The sequence below is a fragment of the Cherax quadricarinatus genome, chromosome 18 (genome assembly GCF_038502225.1).
Source record: "Cherax quadricarinatus isolate ZL_2023a chromosome 18, ASM3850222v1, whole genome shotgun sequence".
NCBI lineage: Eukaryota > Metazoa > Arthropoda > Malacostraca > Decapoda > Parastacidae > Cherax > Cherax quadricarinatus.
The window spans coordinates 20,291,826-20,310,619 of NC_091309.1; the positions used below are offsets into that span (position 1 = coordinate 20,291,826).

Consider the following 18,794-nt stretch of genomic DNA (forward strand, 5'->3'; position numbering starts at 1 on the left):
AAGAATTTACAAGCTCGCCTTTATACCGACCATGCTAACTGGAACTTTGATAAGAAGCTCAGAACGACATACAGTACCTTGGTACAAGCACCTCTGGCAGCTTGACATAAACACAAGTGATTTTCCAACTAAATGTAAAGTATGCAGTCATCCCAGAAGCCTCTCGAACATTACTGGATTGCGAGTGTATGTACCGGGCAATATAGCCCGGTACATACACTCATGTCGGAGTTGATTAGTTCGAGTCTAAAGCGTTGAAAGGTAAGTCCACTCAATGAAGAATATTGAAATGGGTATTACATTAACATATGATAAGTCATGATATTTTATTAATGAATTAATATTATTATTATTATTATGAATTTAAGCGCTAAGCCCTAAGGGACATACAGTTGAATGGTCATACTGGCGCCTCTGGTCCGAAAGGCCTGGGTATTAGTTCCTTATTGAATATAGTAACAAAAGTGTTTAAACATTTATTATTGAAACTGCGATACCACAAATTCTGGAGCTTTGCATCAGCATTAAGGCTCCTAAGACTTCTGTGTAGTTATGTGTTCTTGCGCTACCATCCACAGGATGAATTTAGGGTTACAAAAATTCTGCGTTTACCCGGTTTCCTTCCTACTTTTATTTCTTTCCTTTTCCGTGTCTCTTTTTCTCTCTCACAAAGGACCCACCTGACCAGCCTGAGCACTTCGGGGCTCTTGGGTTTCTCGAGGACCTCCTTCTCTGGAGCCTTGTAGTTAGGGTCGAGGAGAGCGATGGTGGAGGACTCTGGCCGGATGCCTCGCCGCTCCTCCCACTCGTACAACTTCTTGGTGAACGTCTGACTGATACCCTCGAAGCGGAATTCTCCCGTTGACGTCTTGATGTAGATCTCTTTCTTCTTTGCTGGACCCCCCTGACCCATCGCTTGACGCATCTTCTCCAATCTGAAATATCCTTTTTTTATATAATTGTTTACAAGTAATAACTAGGTGAGTAGAATTAAATAACGCATCTGTCGTCAGTGTCTCAATTGCGATTAATAGTGTACATATACTACTACTACTACTACTACTACTAATAATAATAATAATAATAATAATAATAATAAACTGTTGTAATTTTGGACCTGTTGGTTCTATAAATATTTATCATTACACAAGATCCCGCCACTATTGGACACAGATGGTAACTTCCCCACCTGGCTTGTCTTTCCAGGAATTTCTCCTTTTCCCTCTCAAGCCTTTGGGTCTCGCGTTCCACTTTGTGTAGCTCCTTCTCCAGCCACTGTAGTTCCTTGTCAGACTTGTCGCGCCCCTTGTGGCCGCTCTCAGCCTTACCCTAAGATTGTTGACCAGGTTAGATAATATCGTAACCGATTTATCCAAACATACTGGGTAACTATTATTATATTCATGAAAAGACACTAAACCCATAGGGGCCACAAAGCGCTGCAACATATAATAAATACATTAATGCATATGAAAGAACCACAACTCAAAAAAAACGGTCTATTATGTCTGTGGGAACAAATTCTACTCACCAGCGGTGCCTTCTCCGTTTTGCCTGATTTTGTCTTTTTTATTTTCTGACCTGACCCTTTTCTGTCCAGCCTAGGGCTCGAACTTCCTGCAGTTGTGGGTTTTGGGAGGACCTGACTTGCAGAGACGGAAGGCTTCACCTGAGATGGACCGGAGACACTGCCAAATTTGTGCATTTGAGCTGCAGAGGCTGATGCTTTAACCTGTATGTTTCCTGCAGAGGCCGAGGACTTTACCTGAGGGTGCCCCGGAGTGGGCTTAATGTGTCCCTGGTTAGCTGAAGCTTTGATTCTCTCCCATTCTGCCATCTTACGATTGAATTCTTCACCCAGGTTTTTCTGCAGTTCCTCCACGTTGTGCTGACTCTGTCCTACAAGAGCCTTGCGGATCTTCCACTCGGTAAGCTTTTTCCTGAAGTCTGCAGGAAGGTCCTCTTCGCCATGAATCTTTGTTTTAACGTCTTCCTGGCCTCGTGGAACCTCATTCTTACCCTGTGGAAGGATAAACACGGAAGTTAGACAAGGAAGACATATTTAGAACATAAGAAAGGTGAAGCACTGCAGTAGGCCTACTGTGGTATGTGAATACAGGCACTTATGTACAAATAAGTCATATGTGCAGTGTCAGAATATTTTAATGAGGAATATTTAGTCACGAATGGCTGCTTTATCTCAATTCTTTTTTTTCAACACGTCGGCCGTCTCCCACTGAGGCAAGGTGACTTAAAAAAAGAAACACTTTCACTATCATTCACACATAATTACTGTCTTATCTACACTTATATACAGTTCAGGACATTTGTTAAAGAAAACGTGTCGTCATGAGTGGCTTCAGTCTAAATCATTAAGAAACATTTCGTTGTAATAAATGCCCTTAATTATACATAAGTGCTTTATCAACCGCTTGTCGATATCATTATAACACTTACAACTGCTGGCTCATGCTAGGCAAGTCTTTCTCAAGCACAGCCCTTCTCACTCGTATATTTATCCAACTAATTTATATTTTTATTATTGGTTTAGAAAGACACGTGAGCAAAAACTAGGACATATTTGTTACAAAACGTTTCGGTCCTGGGACTTCGATCACTTCTAACATACAGAGGTTAAAAAGTCAGTATATATATGGGCAGAGTGAGGTGTGAGTGACGCATAGTGACCTGAAGAATGACATAAAGGATGAGGACAGGTAAACAACGTGATCTGACTCCTGTGTTGTCAGATAGGAAGTGCGTTGCCTGGTTATCATCATCATCCTCATCATCATCATCATCATCATCATAATAATAATAATAATAACAATTTTATTTACTACAAGTACATGTACAAGGTATACAGTCCTAGCTGACATCAATGATATACTACTATATAGAAAGTCGCTTGTTATGCACAGCATTTCGGGCAAATTAGGTCAGTTTTCTCCCAGGATGCGACCCACACCAGTCGGCAAACATCCAGGTACCCATTTTACTGATGGGAAACACAGACAACCGGTGTAAAGAAACACGCCCAATGTTTCTACCCTCGCTGGAAATCGAACCCAGACCCCTCACCGTGTAAAGCGAGAGCTTTAGCCACCAGCTCATGGGGCTTCTGTAGTTTCCCGTATTATGTTCTTTGGTGTCGGTGACGGCGATTAGCGAGGCTTCCAGACATCGTCAGGCGTTTAAGGTCTTCTCCAAGTGTTTCCTTACGAGTCTTTCTAAACCAATTTATCGGTATCTATTACCAAGGTTTATACCATATTTTTGATTATCGTTACATTAATGAATGAAGCAATAAAGAAATAGGGGTCATAGTGTCTGTGGGAATAAAAAAAATAATCAGGTTCGATCCAAGGAAAGAGCTGTATAATCCCTACGAATGTAATAAGAATAGTAATGTAAAAGAGGCAGAAGAAATATGAGTGACAAGGGTTGGGTCTGACAAGGACCTATATTTTTCACAGGTACCAGGTGTTACCTTCGATAATTCTACTCCACGGACTTTTTCACTCATCCACAACTATATTTTCAACTCTAAATTTTGTATTCATTGTTTCGAATTCTTTCACAGTTAGATATCCACGTGTATATTTCATCCCTTCCTCTCATTCTACGTCTTTCAAGAAAGTGTAGGTTCAGGGTTGTCAGCCTATCTTCACAAGAAAGATTTTTTTATTATAAGAATTAGAAACTGAAAGGAAGGTGAGACTCGTCTAAATAGCATGATTATGGGTAAAAAGTGAATAGGAGCATGGAACTGAAAATGTATGGCATAATAATTATAAAACAGAATACGATGGAGATAGAAATGGATGCACTGTATACTAGCAGAGCCGGATTAAGATTCTGTAGGCCCCTGGGCTACAGGTACTGTGAGGCCCCTGGGTTACAGGTACTGTGAAGCCCCTGGGCTACAGGTACTAAGGCACCTGGGTCACAGGTACTGTGTGGCCCCTGGGTTACAGGTACTGTGATGCCCCTGGGCTACAGGTACTGTGGTCTATGGGCTACAGGTACTGTGGTGTCCCTGGGCTACAGGTACTGTGAGGTCCCTGGGCTACAGGTACTGTGAGGCCCCTGGGCTACAGGTACTAAGGCCCCTGGGCTACAGGTACTGTGAGGCCCCTGGGCTACAGGTACTGTGAGGCCCCTGGGGTACAGGTACTGTGAGGCCCCTGGGCTACAGGTACTGTGAGGCCCCTGGGCTACAGGTACTGTGAGGTCCCTGGGCTACAGGTACTGTGAGGCCCCTGGGCTACAGATACTGTGAGGCCCCTGGGCTACAGGTACTGTGAGGCCCCTGGGCTACAGGTACTGTGAGGCCCCTGGGCTTCAGGTACTGTGAGGCTCCTGGGCTTCAGGTACTGTGAGGCTCCTGGGCTACAGGTACTGTGAGGCCCCTGGGCTACAGGTACTGTGAGGCCCCTGGGCTACAGGTACTGTGAGGCCCCTGGGCTACAGGTACTGTGAGGCCCCTGGGCTACAGGTACTGTGAGGCCCCTGGGCTACAGGTACTGTGAGGCCCCTGGGCTACAGGTACTGTGAGGCCCCTGGGCTACAGGTACTGTGAGGCCCCTGGGCTACAGGTACTGTGAGGCCCCTGGGCTACAGGTACTGTGAGGCCCCTGGGCTACAGGTACTGTGAGGCCCCTGGGCTACAGGTACTGTGAGGCCCCTGGGCTACAGGTACTGTGAGGCCCCTGGGCTTCAGGTACTGTGAGGCCCCTGGGCTTCAGGTACTGTGAGGCTCCTGGGCTACAGGTACTGTGAGGCCCCTGGGCTACAGGTACTGTGAGGCCCCTGGGCTACAGGTACTGTGAGGCCCCTGGGCTACAGGTACTGTGAGGCCCCTGGGCTACAGGTACTGTGAGGCCCCTGGGCTACAGGTACTGTGAGGCTCCTGGGCTACAGGTACTGTGAGGCCCCTGGGCTACAGGTACTGTGAGGCCCCTGGGCTACAGGTACTGTGAGGCCCCTGGGCTACAGGTACTGTGAGGCCCCTGGGCTACAGGTACTGTGAGGCCCCTGGGCTACAGGTACTGTGAGGCCCCTGGGCTACAGGTACTGTGAGGCCCCTGGGCTACAGGTACTGTGAAGCCCCTGGGCTACAGGTACTGTGAGGCCCCTGGGTTACAGGTACTGTGAGGTCCCTGGGCTACAGATACTGTGAGGCCCCTGGGCTACAGGTACTGTGAGGCCCCTGGGCTACAGGTACTGTGAGGTCCCTGGGCTACAGATACTGTGAGGCCCCTGGGCTACAGGTACTGTGAGGCCCCTGGGCTTCAGGTACTGTGAGGCTCCTGGGCTACAGGTACTGTGAGGCCCCTGGGCTACAGGTACTGTGAGGCCCCTGGGCTACAGGTACTGTGAGGCCCCTGGGTTACAGGTACTGTGAGGCCCCTGGGTTACAGGTACTGTGAGGTCCCTGGGCTACAGATACTGTGAGGCCCCTGGGCTACAGGTACTGTGAGGCCCCTGGGCTACAGGGACTGTGAGGCCCCTGGGCTTCAGGTACTGTGAGGCCCCTGGGCTTCAGGTACTGTGAGGCTCCTGGGCTACAGGTACTGTGAGGCCCCTGGGCTACAGGTACTGTGAGGCCCCTGGGCTACAGGTACTGTGAGGCCCCTGGGCTACAGGTACTGTGAGGCTCCTGGGCTACAGGTACTGTGATGTCCCTGGGCTACAGGTACTGTGAGGCCCCTGGGCTACAGGTACTGTGAGGCCCCTGGGCTACAGGTACTGTGAGGCCCCTGGGCTACAGGTACTGTGAGGCCCCTGGGCTACAGATACTGTGAGGCCCCTGGGCTACAGGTACTGTGAGGCCCCTGGGCTACAGATACTGTGAGGCCCCTGGGCTACAGGTACTGTGAGGCCCCTGGGCTACAGATACTGTGAGGCCCCTGGGCTACAGGTACTGTGAGGGTCCCCAGTGATATTTTCAAAAGGAAAAAAAATAATTACAACAGTCAACAGTTCATCATACACGTGATGTAATAACATATTATAATTATAAACTAGGGACTGGCAGAGAGCATTCATAGTTCCTTTATATAAAGGGAAGGGGGATAAAAGTATGAAAATTATAGAGGAATAAAACTACTGAGTATACCTAGGAAAATTTTATGGCAGTGTTATCACTGAAAGAATTAGAGGTAAGATTGAGAGCAGGATCGCAAATGAACAAGGAGGCTTTACAATGAGTAGGGGATGTGTAGACTAAGTGTTTACACTGAAGCATATAAGTGAACAATATTTAGATAAAGGTAGGGAAGTTTTCGTGGCTTGTATGGATTTTGAAAAAGCTTATGATAGGGTGGATAGAGGAGTAATGTGGGAGATGTTGCAAGTGTATGGAATAGGTGGTAAGTTATTACATGCCACAGTTTTTATGAGGATAGTGAGGCTCAGATTAGGGTGTGTAGGAGAGAGGGAGATTACTTTCCAGTAAAAATAGGTCTTAGAAAGGGATGCGTAATGTTACCGTGATTGTTTAACATATTTGTAGATGGGGTTGTAAAAGAAGTAAATGCTAGGGTGTTGGGGAGAGGGGTGGGAGTATATTATACGGATTCAAATACAAAATAACAGTTGATACAGTTACTTTTTGCTAATGATACTGTGCTTTTGGGAGATTCTGAAGAGAAGTTGCAAAGGTTAGTGGACGAGTTTGGGAAGTTGTGTAAAGGAAGAAAGTTGAAAATAAACATAGATAAGAGTAAGGTGATGAGGGTTTCAAATGATTTAGAGAAGGAAAAATTGGATATCAGATTGGGGAAAGTATGGAAGAAGTGTTCAGATATTTGGAAGTAGACTCATCGGCGGATGGGTTTATGAAGGACGGGTAAACCACAGAATTGACGAAGGAAAAAAAGGTGGGTGGTGCACTGAGGTATCTGTGGGGACATGGAAGCAAAGAAGGGAATGTATGAACGGAATGTATAGTGGCACCAACACCCTTATATCGGTGTGGATGTTGCAGCAAGAGGAAGGCTGGAAGCAGTGGAGATGTCGTGTCTAAGGGCAATGTGTGGAGAAAATATTTGCAGACGGCTGAAGAAGGGCTGATGAGGTGATCTGGTCATTTAGAGAGGATGGAGCAATATTGGATGACTCAGAGGGTTTGTAAATATTTAGTGAAGGGAAGGAGAGGTAGGGGTCGTCCTAGGAAAAGATGGAGCGAGAGGTTAAAAGAGGTTTCGTGTGCAAGGGCATGTACATGCAGCAGGCATGTGTGAGCGTGTTACGAGTGAATGGAGACGAATGGTTTTGACCACCTGACGAGCTGTTGGAGTGTGAGCAGGATAATAATTTGTGAAGGGATTCAGTGAAACCGGAGGTGGGACGTACAGTGGGACGTACTTAAAAGGAGGGGTTTGGGATGTAGGCTGTTTGGAGCCACATCTGAACTGTCGTATATGTGCGTCTCTGCAAAGACAGTGATTATGTGTGAATGATGATGAAAGTGTTTCTTTTTTGGGTCAGCCTGCCTCGGTGGGAGACCGCTAGCGTCTTGAAAAAAAATATAAACTTACAGTAGTAACTGTGAACACTTTTCACTTAATCTCTGGAGGCCCTCCAGCTGGCGGTGGCCCCTGGGCTGCAGCCCCTGGAGGCCCTCCAGCTGGCGGAGGCCCCTGGGCTGCAGCCCCTAATGCCTCAGTGCCTTAATCCGGCCCTGCATACTAGTGGCTTTCTTTTGTGCCCAACAATATTTTCTTACATGTAAGCTACATAATAATATAAATAAAACATTTAATTTGAATGCAGGAAGTGTAGAGAGCAGAAGTAGTTCAAGAGAATTACTAACTTTCTCCCTCTCCTTCCTCTTCTCCCATTCGTGGAGCTTCTTGCGGAACTCATAGGGAAGGTTATCCTCGGGGTGGGTGGCAATTGTTCCGGTGGAGGGTGGTGCAGCAGCAGCAACAGCAGCAGCTGCTGCACAACTCGGCACAACACATGTGTTATTGAAGCCTCCTGGGCCACCCGCCCCGCCTTTCAGTTTCTCCCATTCTTGTAGACGTCTACTGAACTCTCCGCTAAGACTCTTCTGTAAATCAGCCAAAACTCCTGCGGGAAACATTGTCAACAACTAAGAGAATATGCAAGAGCCTTCTATATGCGAGAGAAAGTGTATTCAAATCTGTAGTTACATAAGTAGTTCTGTCAACATTGTGAGTGTGTTTGAAAAAGTTATCAAATTTACAGATGACATTAAAAAAATGACAACAAGGTATCAACATACCAAGCTTGACGATAATAATAATAATAATAATAATAATAATAATAATAATAATAATAATAATAATAATAATAATAATAATTGTGCAAGTGCTGAGGGCTCGATCCTCCATCCGCTAATCTCGCGACAGATACGCTGCCTAAGAGTTAATTTTTTCATTGTCTTCGGTGGATAATTTTTCCTTGGTTGGCAGGAAATAACTTTTAATACGCATAACACCAGACAACTTTTAATTAGCTAACAGTTTATTTCTTTTATTTTCCTTATTTGTTAATTTACATTTTTAGAAACGTTTTCTAGTCAACAGTTTTTGGGCAAATGATTTTACATCTATAAATATATAATCAATTTTTAATGTGTAACCAACATTTAACCACAGGAAATTTAACTTTATTAGCAGGTGAAGGTATGCTCACCTGAATGGTGGTGGTGGGCGGGGGGAAGCTGAGGTGATGGTGTTGAGTGAGGCTGAGGCGAGGGAGTGGGTGTGGTGTGGGGTAGCAGGTCGTCTGGGGACACCTCCACAGACACTACTGGAGAGTAAGAGTCGTAGAGGCCGCAAGACTCCACTACACCTGGTGACCAACACCACACCAATACACTGAGATAGCATTACGCATAAAAAACACAGATACACTCATGGTGTGACATGTTACACACTGAACTATTTACACATTAACGTGTCATAATCTGAATGAAAAGTCATGCTGTTAAATATACGGTGAAACATGTCAGTGACATTTGTACAGTAAAGGTTTAATCAAATTTAACCCAGACAAAAGTAAAGTTTCACGAAATATAACGTCAATTTTGTTAGTTATACCCATACTGTACCTAGAATTTAAACGACAGAACTACACAAAGACTCACCCAGGTGTGATGGACCATCAAAGTGGAAGGAGGTCTTCTTACTGGGTGACGGAGGGAGGGATGATGACCCTCCAGGGACAGTGGGATGGTGCTCGGACTTTGCATGTTGCTGCTGTTGCTGCTGGGTAGTGAGGAAGGCCTTCTTAACCTTGGTCCAGTTGGAGGCTCTGCGTGGTGAGGGAGGAGTCATAGGCAGCGAGGGAGACACGCGGGGATCCAACTGAGATGAGATAATGTTAATCAGAAAATAAAACCATTACCAAGTATCTGATGTGCAACACTACCAATAATTAGAAGAATGTTAACATGAAATGACTAAATACATACCAAAAAAAACTTTAGTTTTACGCATATATACTGCATAAGTAATAGGAAACAAGAATAAATCATAAAAGAACAAAGGCAGCCAGAGTGACAGCTTGAGTATAAATTTAGAGCAAGGGTGACTTCAGAGGTAAACACAAAAACCATGAGTCATATTACTGGTATAAACAAAGCGACGTCACGTGTAAACAAAAACATTAGTGACGTCACAATGTAAACTAAACAGAGGCAGGTGGGAGTACCTGTGCTGGAGAGACTTTCCTGTGGCGGGACTTGGGCGACCTGTGGGAGTGGCGAGCCCTCTCTCCTCCTCCCTGAGGGGACACAGTGCTATACCACCTACCACACTATATTGTTTAATATTTGTGTACAAAGGTTTACCGGTTATAGATATTTCTTGCTTCACCTAATTTCAAAACCAAGCTTTAAAATACAACTTTCAATGAATCCAGGATGTCAACGAGAGCCCCATGAAATATCTTATACTATCACCCTTTACGATGCCACCACAAGAGTAGATTGATTTTTATTCCCTAGGGCTTCATTTCGATTAAAAAAATGAACAGATACTAACTCTCATATAAAAATAAAATTTCTTGAGGTTGGGAAATAAAAGCGGGGCTGAAATTCTGTATCACTTTTATCTATTTCAGAATTTTCTCTGGCGCAAAGAAAGGAAACTGTAGGTGTTATATGATAGTGAGGAAGAATTACTTAAGCAGAGAGGGAGGCATAAAAAATGAATGGAAGGTTAAGTAACGGAGGAAAAAATCACAGGATTTCATCTCGTCTCTCGTTACTTTTTTCGGAGAGCAGAGGAGGCTTGATCGAGGTTCTCAGGCACTGTACTGGCCGACACCTACAAGTCCTTCAGTAACTTTCAAGTGTTATCTTTTTGTGAATGCTCAAAATTCCCGTAAACATGCATGATCAGAACACGCGAAAAGCACATTAAACTAATACAGAAAGAGTACGAGAAAATTAAATATCTAAAAATTACTGTAGTCAAAACAAGAAATTAAATACGTTGAGACATCGAAATGCGTCATCAGCGAAAGCATGCAGCAAATTAAATACCATATACATTTAAAATACATTAAAACATTTATCTTTGGAAATATACATCTCTCAACACCAGTTTTCTAAGTTTAAATTATACATGAAACGTAAAAGTAAGAGAAATATGGTAATATAATACTGAAAATCCTAGAAAAGCAATAACAAGCACATAATCACCTAAGATATAATGAATAGACGGCACAATATAGTGGCTTGAACGGCTCGCAAATAACCCAAAATTAGAAATGAACTAAAGACGTTTCGGCCAGTCCTGGACAGTTACCAGGTTACTACATGATAATGTTCCAAGACGTACTGAAACATCTAGTTTTTATTTTCAATTTGTGGGAATCACACAGTATACTGAATATAAAGTTATATAACAAATATACAACATATTTAAGGAATTCATTAAAGTATTAATGAAATAAATACTGACATGGAGGTGAGTGAGATCCTCGCTGGAGGGAACTGTGATAGTGAGCTGAGGCTTGGCCCTGCGGACCCCCAGACTGGTGGTGGTGTTTGCGGTGGTGACGGTAGATGCGGCAGCCATGACAGGAGTCTCTTCCTCGCGAGGTCCCGTCCACACTCCTCCAGCATCCCACTCTCCCTCGCTGCCCTCTTGACACACTCCTGCAGAAACCATACCATCCCCCGCCTCAGCTGCCAGTCCATCATAATCCACTTCGTAGTCCTGGGAGTCAAAACATCAATGGTAAACATATAAACCAAACTTTTGAAATTTACTTTTTATAAATATTAACAGTTTTCACAGTTATTTAAAAATCTAGCAACACTGTATGACTCATACATGTATGGTACCTTTTTCTTAAAATAATAAAAATGGTAAACTAAAACTCCAGTAATATATTAGGATAACACAGGCTTTATTCAGCTACATACACTTAATGTTACTGGTATTTTATAAATTTCAATAATAAACATACAGGTGTTATAAGAATATACAATGCTAATAAATTATGAGGAATTAATTAACCTTCAGAAGAGGCTCAAATATTCATCCAAGAATTTTATTTTAATTTCCTTCATAAATCCTGATTCAAGCGCTGATAAGTTTTGACCTAAAGGATATTCTGAACCTGATGCTGGCCAGAGCTGCATCATCCAAACAACAGAACCTGATGCTGGCCAGAGCTGCTTCATCCAAACAACAGAACCTGATGCTGGCCAGAGCTGCTTCATCCAAACAACAGAACCGCGATGCTGGCCAGAGCTGCTTCATCCAAACAACAGAACCTGATGCTGGCCAGAGCTGCTTCATCCAAACAACAGAACCGCGATGCTGGCCAGAGCTGCTTCATCCAAACAACAGAACCGCGATGCTGGCCAGAGCTGCTTCATCCAAACAACAGAACCGCGATGCTGGCCAGAGCTGCTTCATCCAAACAACAGAACCTCGATGCTGGCCAGAGAGCTGCTTCATCCAAACAACAGAACCGCGATGCTGGCCAGAGTTGCTTCATCCAAACAACAGAACCTGATGCTGGCCAGAGCTGCATCATCCAAACAACAGAACCTGATGCTGGCCAGAGCTGCTTCATCCAAACAACAGAACCTGATGCTGGCCAGAGCTGCTTCATCCAAACAACAGAACCGCGATGCTGGCCAGAGCTGCTTCATCCAAACAACAGAACCGCGATGCTGGCCAGAGCTGCTTCATCCAAACAACAGAACCGCGATGCTGGCCAGAGCTGCTTCATCCAAACAACAGAACCTGATGCTGGCCAGAGCTGCTTCATCCAAACAACAGAACCGCGATGCTGGCCAGAGCTGCTTCATCCAAACAACAGAACCGCGATGCTGGCCAGAGCTGCTTCATCCAAACAACAGAACCGCGATGCTGGCCAGAGCTGCTTCATCCAAACAACAGAACCTGATGCTGGCCAGAGCTGCTTCATCCAAACAACAGAACCTGATGCTGGCCAGAGCTGCATCATCCAAACAACAGAACCGCGATGCTGGCCAGAGCTGCTTCATCCAAACAACAGAACCGCGATGCTGGCCAGAGCTGCTTCATCCAAACAACAGAACCGCGATGCTGGCCAGAGCTGCTTCATCCAAACAACAGAACCTCGATGCTGGCCAGAGCTGCTTCATCCAAACAACAGAACCGCGATGCTGGCCAGAGCTGCTTCATCCAAACAACAGAACCGCGATGCTGGCCAGAGCTGCTTCATCCAAACAACAGAACCGCGATGCTGGCCAGAGCTGCTTCATCCAAACAACAGAACCTCGATGCTGGCCAGAGCTGCTTCATCCAAACAACAGAACCTCGATGCTGGCCAGAGAGCTACTTCGTCCAAACAACAGAACCTCGATACTGGCCAAAGCTGCTTCATCCAAACAACAGAACCTCGATGCTGGCCAGAGCTGCTTCATCCAAACAACAGAACCTCGATGCTGGCCAGAGCTGCTTCATCCAAACAACAGAACCTCGATACTGGCCAGAGCTGCTTCATCCAAACAACAGAACCTCGATACTGGCCAGAGCTGCTTCATCCAAACAACAGAACCTCGATACTGGCCAAAGCTGCTTCATCCAAACAACAGAACTTCGATGCTGGCCAGAGCTGCTTCATCCAAACAACAGAACCTCGATACTGGCCAGAGCTGCTTCATCCAAAGAACAGAACCTCGATGCTGGCCAGAGCTGCTTCATCCAAACAACAGAACCTCGATGCAGGCCAGAGAGCTACTTCGTCCAAACAACAGAACCTCGATACTGGCCAAAGCTGCTTCATCCAAACAACAGAACCTCGATACTGGCCAGAGCTGCTTCATCCAAACAACAGAACATTAATGCTGGCCAGAGAGCTGCTTCATCCAAACAAAAGAACCTCGATGCTGGCCAGAGCTGCTTCATCCAAACAACAGAACCTACTCTCCCCTTTTCCCTGTTAAATTTTCCTGGCACTGGATACTGTAAAAAGTAACCGAGGTGAAGCAGTAGCAGGCCGGACATTTGATTTCGAAATTCGAATTTTTTCTATGAGTGCCCTATTAAGGGTTATTAATTAATTAATTAAATGAGCCCATATAAATGGAATTCTGATAGTTATTTTTCGAGCAATTGCTAATCTGCAAAGACAGACTGTACTAGCGCCTGCCCGATAAAGGGAGTATAACTGTGAATGTTGCAAAGTTGCAATTGTTAATAAAACACCAAATAATTTTTTTTTAATTTATTGTACAAACAGACAATATCAAAAACATAAATGGAATTTGTATCCAAACATTTTGTAAGTATTAGAAAAATGTAAAAATGAACGAAATAGCAACATGGACACATTGCAAAGGGATAAAACTTTCAAGTCCCATATTCCTGAGTTTCCTGAGAAAGAACAATCATTCTATATTACTAACTGTTAGAATGAAAGTCTATGAAGCAATTTTTATCCTTCTTTATGCATAGATTTCATTTGCATACGGAACAGTAAAATGAAGATGTGACATAACTTTTCTTTTTGCTGTAATACTTGCAACTAAGTAGCTTGCCTAGCACTGGCCAGTGACATAGAGTTGTGTCAAACCTTACACTGTCATCAGGCCTTTCTGCACGTTGGTACTGCATAGCAGTTGGCAATTGCAAGGTTAACAAATCATCATTACTGTCACCATTGGCAGTACTTGGTGAAGCTCTTGTTCTTATGCTGCTGCGTCTAAACATTTGTCCTTTGTATCTTGCAGTGATAGAGATTTCATTCCTGAAAAGCTTCAATGGCATGCAGTCGGTATTTAGTGACCGATAATCACGGCAGTAAAGAAGCCATGCATTCACAACAGCAAGATCAAGAACATAGACAAACAGCCACATGTACCAACGTTTACATTTCACAGGTGTTTTGTACAGATGCACCAACATGTTACTTTTGTCAATACCTCCCATGTGTGCATTATAGTTCTTGATGACTGCAGGGCACTGTGACTGGTTTTTGGTCTTTGTATCCTTGTTATATCTTTCAGTAAGACTCACAGGATTAACCTCCACATCATTTGTCACTAGTCACAACTTTGTTGTCCTTCCATCTTACAACAAGGACACCATTAGTTTGGAAGTCAAAATTGCCCCTGGGCAGTATGTTCTTTTCCATTTGTTTGATAGAAATCAGTTCTGGCTTACTACATCTATTTTGAAGTACTGTTCCAGTGTATCTGCAGTTATACTTGTCTCTTAGTACCTTGACCAAGGGTAGACTTGAAAAGAAATTGTCAGCATAGATTGCTGATGTATTTGTTTGGTTGATATTGGTTGCAAGTACCAGAACAATCTTTGAGCTTATTGGTAGTTTAGTTTCTTCATGTGCCAGCTTTATGGGATGGTTGTCAAAAGTTGGTGTGCCTTGATACATGAGTATATCATGCATGATTCCATCTTCACTTGCACGACAAAACAGTTTTAAACCCCACTTGTCTGGGTTGGTTATGATGTACTGCCTTAGGCTTCCAGCAGTTTTACCCTTGAAAGCAACCATAACTTCATTAACAGACTGCTTGGGTGTAGCTGGAACTTTCAAGCAAGCATTAGTTAGTGCAGTGTAAAGAGGCTTTATTTTGTGGAATCTGTCATTTTCCTTCTGTGTGCTATCATGGAAATTAATTGTACGCCTAAGCAACCTAAACCTCTTAGATCCCATGACTTCTGTAACCTGGGGTATCCTAAATGTAGTTGCCCAATAGTCTTCCATGGCTGGGTATGAATTAATACCCATAAACAACAGAATACCTATGAACCACATGATTTCTTCAGAATCTGTTACAAAAATACTAAGTGTGTTTTTTTGCTTGGCACACAAATTTGTTTGATATGTTATGTTATCTATCATGTCTGGAGTAAAGAAATCGCAAAAATAATCATATGGACACCTAATTGCAAGAGGCTGTTCATGTTAGTATATAGGAAAAGGGTCATTTTGGATGTCAACGTGGGACCAGTGGGTGTCAGCTTGAAGACCAAGCTCGTCATGAACATGTTCTTCATCAGGGTACTCCTCGATCGTAATACCTTTCTTTTTCTTGACTAATTTTGGCTTTCTGGCTGGCCTATCTTCTTCCTCCTCATCACTTGACACCTCTGCATCCGGTGGCAAGTATTCGTCACCACTGTCAAGCAATTCTGGGTCATCTGGCTCCGGATCTGAGTCACTTTCCCCAAAAAAACAGGCATATTTTGACTTGTTGTTGGAGGGGTCACCATAAAACAATTTCTCATTGATCTGGAAGGACAATAAAAACGTTCTGTACACATCTAGACCAGAATTTATATATGCAATAGAAATTATTTTATAAATATTTATTTACTGAAATTGGACTATGGGCCTAAACGGGCAGTGCTGAGTGTACTCATACCTTTTTTGTTGCACTTTTTTCAACTGCATGGTACAATCATATTATGCTTCACATAGACTTTATATATATATATCAAAATATGCCTAAACTATTCATTTATGCACAAGACACAACAATCAGTACTTACCGACATTGTAGAGGGTAAAATCCAAAAGTATACGAGTGTCACTAGATGGAAAAATCCCACTCTCGGAGACACCAAGCAACAAGTGTTTATATTTTGGTCCCTCAACCAATGGGAAGCCAGCAGATGCCATCACCACTTACCTGAAGCGACTCAGGGAAGGCTTAGGACTGGTCAGAAATAAAGAATGGGAATCTAAATGCACGGCGGGAGTAGGATGACATGCACAAGAAAACACATGATCAGGCGCGAGTGTACTAGCGCCTGCCCGATAAAGGGAACCTACTCTCCCCTTTTTCCTGTTAAATTCTCCTGGTGCTGGATACTGTAAAAAGTAACCAAGGTAAAGCAGTAGCAGGCCAGACATTTGACATTAATTATAACACGTGTTTTCAACGTGAGGATACAATTATTTACACCATATATTTTTAATATGGAAGTGATAAACCCTTAGGGCTCATACAGCATTGTGGGAATGAGAGGTAACCGGGTTTCATTTGAAGGAAGGGGAATTTCAATTCCTTGGATGAAAAACCCTTCACCAGCATCAAAGGTCACAGATTATTATATAATAATCATGGGGAAGCGCTAAACCCGTAGGGAATATACAGTGCTTGTGAGGGGGGGGAGGATGGAAGGCATTCAGGCTCAATTCAGGGAACTGGGCACAGATCCAATTACCTAGATCAAGAGCCCCTCACCAGAGTCAAGGAACCTCCCTTGAGGAACAAAGGTTACAGAAAACAGTTTTTAAAGGAAATAAATTATTGGATTGCTAAAAACCACCATATATATATATATATATATATATATATATATATATATATATATATATATATATATATATATATATATATATATATATATATATATATATATATATATATATATATATATTAGGAAATGTTTTAAATATTTCATTACGACATACCAAGTCACTACAAAATAAAATGTGTATATAGTGTATTGCTAACAACTTAGTGAATGTGGTTGGCCAGAAATAATACTCTGAAACAAAACTATTAAAATGATAGGTGTTGGCAATTTAATGGGCGAGGTATATCCTAATGATGAACTTTGGAAATAGACCTTGCACTGTTTTATCACATAAGGGCTAACGCTTTTTGTGCTGATAATAATAATAATAATAATAATAATAATATCCTGAAAACCTTTTTTATGCTACAGCGAAATGTGGAATAATATTAGAAAAAATGTATGTAATGTATATGTAACATTGTGAAAAACATTCAGTACGTATTTTTATTTAATATTTGTTATATATTCAACAGGAAACGAGCCACAATATTCCGGGTGTCAAAGGTCCAGTTTAAGAACTTTTAAAAAACAAACATCAAAGACTGTTTTGAAATGAAAAAGTTCAATTGTTTATCTAAAGGCTGATGACTGTGTGTGTGGACAAATGTGCTGCTCCTAGATGGAGCGACGAAGCCGTCAGGTTATACCCAAACAAATAACAAAAATAAACGATTGACTATTTTTAACGTCAGGAATAGAATATGTCGTACTTCATTATTACAGCGTCGTTGTTGGTGGCCATGGTGACAGGTCCTGGTGAAAAGTCTTACTGAAAATGCTGACACGAGCAGGCCAACGCCTACGAAAAATGGACAATAATCTCACAAGTTTTGCTCAGAATGAGTTTGATAAAGCTCTAAGTGAAACGTCCTTTTGAATAAAGGTTTGCTCTGTCAACGTGTCTAATTTAATAGGTCAACTTCTAGTTGGTTTTTGCGAAAGACGTATTTTGGACAGGAATGTAGACAAAAAAAAAAAAAAGCTTAATTTGAACAACGTTGTAAAAGCTTTACTTAGAGCATATAAACCCCTCTGATCTTGCTGATGATGATGCTAAAAATTATGGTATACTGGTCTTGCTGTAGGTGCTTCTAACAATTGTGGTTCATTGTTCTGGCTGCCAGTGATGCTAACAATTATGGTCTATTGTTCAAACTGTTGACGATGCTGACAATTGTGGTTATTTTTGCTGATGTTGCTAACAATAATGGTCTATTGTTCTGGCTGTCTGATGTGTACAATTAAGGTATATTGTTCTAGCTGATGATGGTGGATGGGAAGGTAGTGGCGGTTGCATAGAAGGGTGGGTGGTGGTAGTGCAGTAATGGGTGGGTGGGTGTTGTTTAGTAAGGTAGGTGGCCGAGCGAGAGTTGTGCAGAAGAGTGGGCGGGAGGGCGTTGGTTGTATGGAGGATGATTAATTAAGCGGTATGTAGGCGAGGATCAAGAGAAGTGGTTAGGAATTATGAGGTGTGAGATAGTGCCACACCTTCCCATTTATTGCTACACCCAAATTCAGCCTCTCGCTAACTGGTTGCGGGTTTCATCCTTATAACTAGTGTGTACCCCTGCGTAAATTTACAAGTTACATACTAGTGAAGCTTGTATATGTATTGTACTATATATATATATATATATATATATATATATATATATATATATATATATATATATATATATATATATATATATATATACATATATATATATATATATATATATATATATATATATATATATATATATATATATATATATATATAATACATATATATAATATATATATAATATATATATTATATATATATATATATATATATATATATATATATATATATATATATATATATATATATATATATATATATATATATATATATGTCGTGCCGAATAGGTAAAACTTGCCATTTTGTCTTAAACAGCAACGCTCTTCTTGCCGAATAAGGCAAGCGAAAATTTGTGTATGCAAAAATCTCAC

General features: G+C 42.4%; 2 protein-coding genes across 6 annotated transcripts in view; both read right to left on the reverse strand.

The window, feature by feature from the left end:
- LOC128689431 (microtubule-associated protein futsch) overlaps positions 1–18,794 on the reverse strand; it is a 151,569-nt gene that overhangs the window by 35,355 nt on the left and 97,420 nt on the right. For 4 of the 5 annotated variants that reach the window (XM_070086321.1, XM_070086319.1, XM_053777727.2 and 1 more), the window contains 8 exons: positions 10,944–11,201; positions 9,688–9,759; positions 9,122–9,341; positions 8,668–8,826; positions 7,820–8,079; positions 1,532–2,020; positions 1,190–1,329; positions 681–935 (listed from right to left, as the gene is read on the reverse strand). In XM_070086321.1, the coding sequence (XP_069942422.1) occupies positions 681–935; positions 1,190–1,329; positions 1,532–2,020; positions 7,820–8,079; positions 8,668–8,826; positions 9,122–9,341; positions 9,688–9,759; positions 10,944–11,201 (1,853 nt within the window). The remainder of the gene's footprint in view (positions 1–680; positions 936–1,189; positions 1,330–1,531; positions 2,021–7,819; positions 8,080–8,667; positions 8,827–9,121; positions 9,342–9,687; positions 9,760–10,943; positions 11,202–18,794) is intronic. The other variant, XM_070086320.1, reaches the window with a different exon arrangement.
- On the reverse strand, positions 13,773–16,728 carry LOC128689432 (uncharacterized). The gene is made up of 2 exons (XM_053777735.2): positions 16,002–16,728; positions 13,773–15,741 (listed from the first exon to the last, which is right to left on the reverse strand). The coding sequence occupies exons 1-2, from the start codon at positions 16,005–16,007 to the stop codon at positions 15,415–15,417; spliced, it is 333 nt and encodes a 110-aa protein (XP_053633710.1). The 5' UTR covers positions 16,008–16,728; the 3' UTR covers positions 13,773–15,414.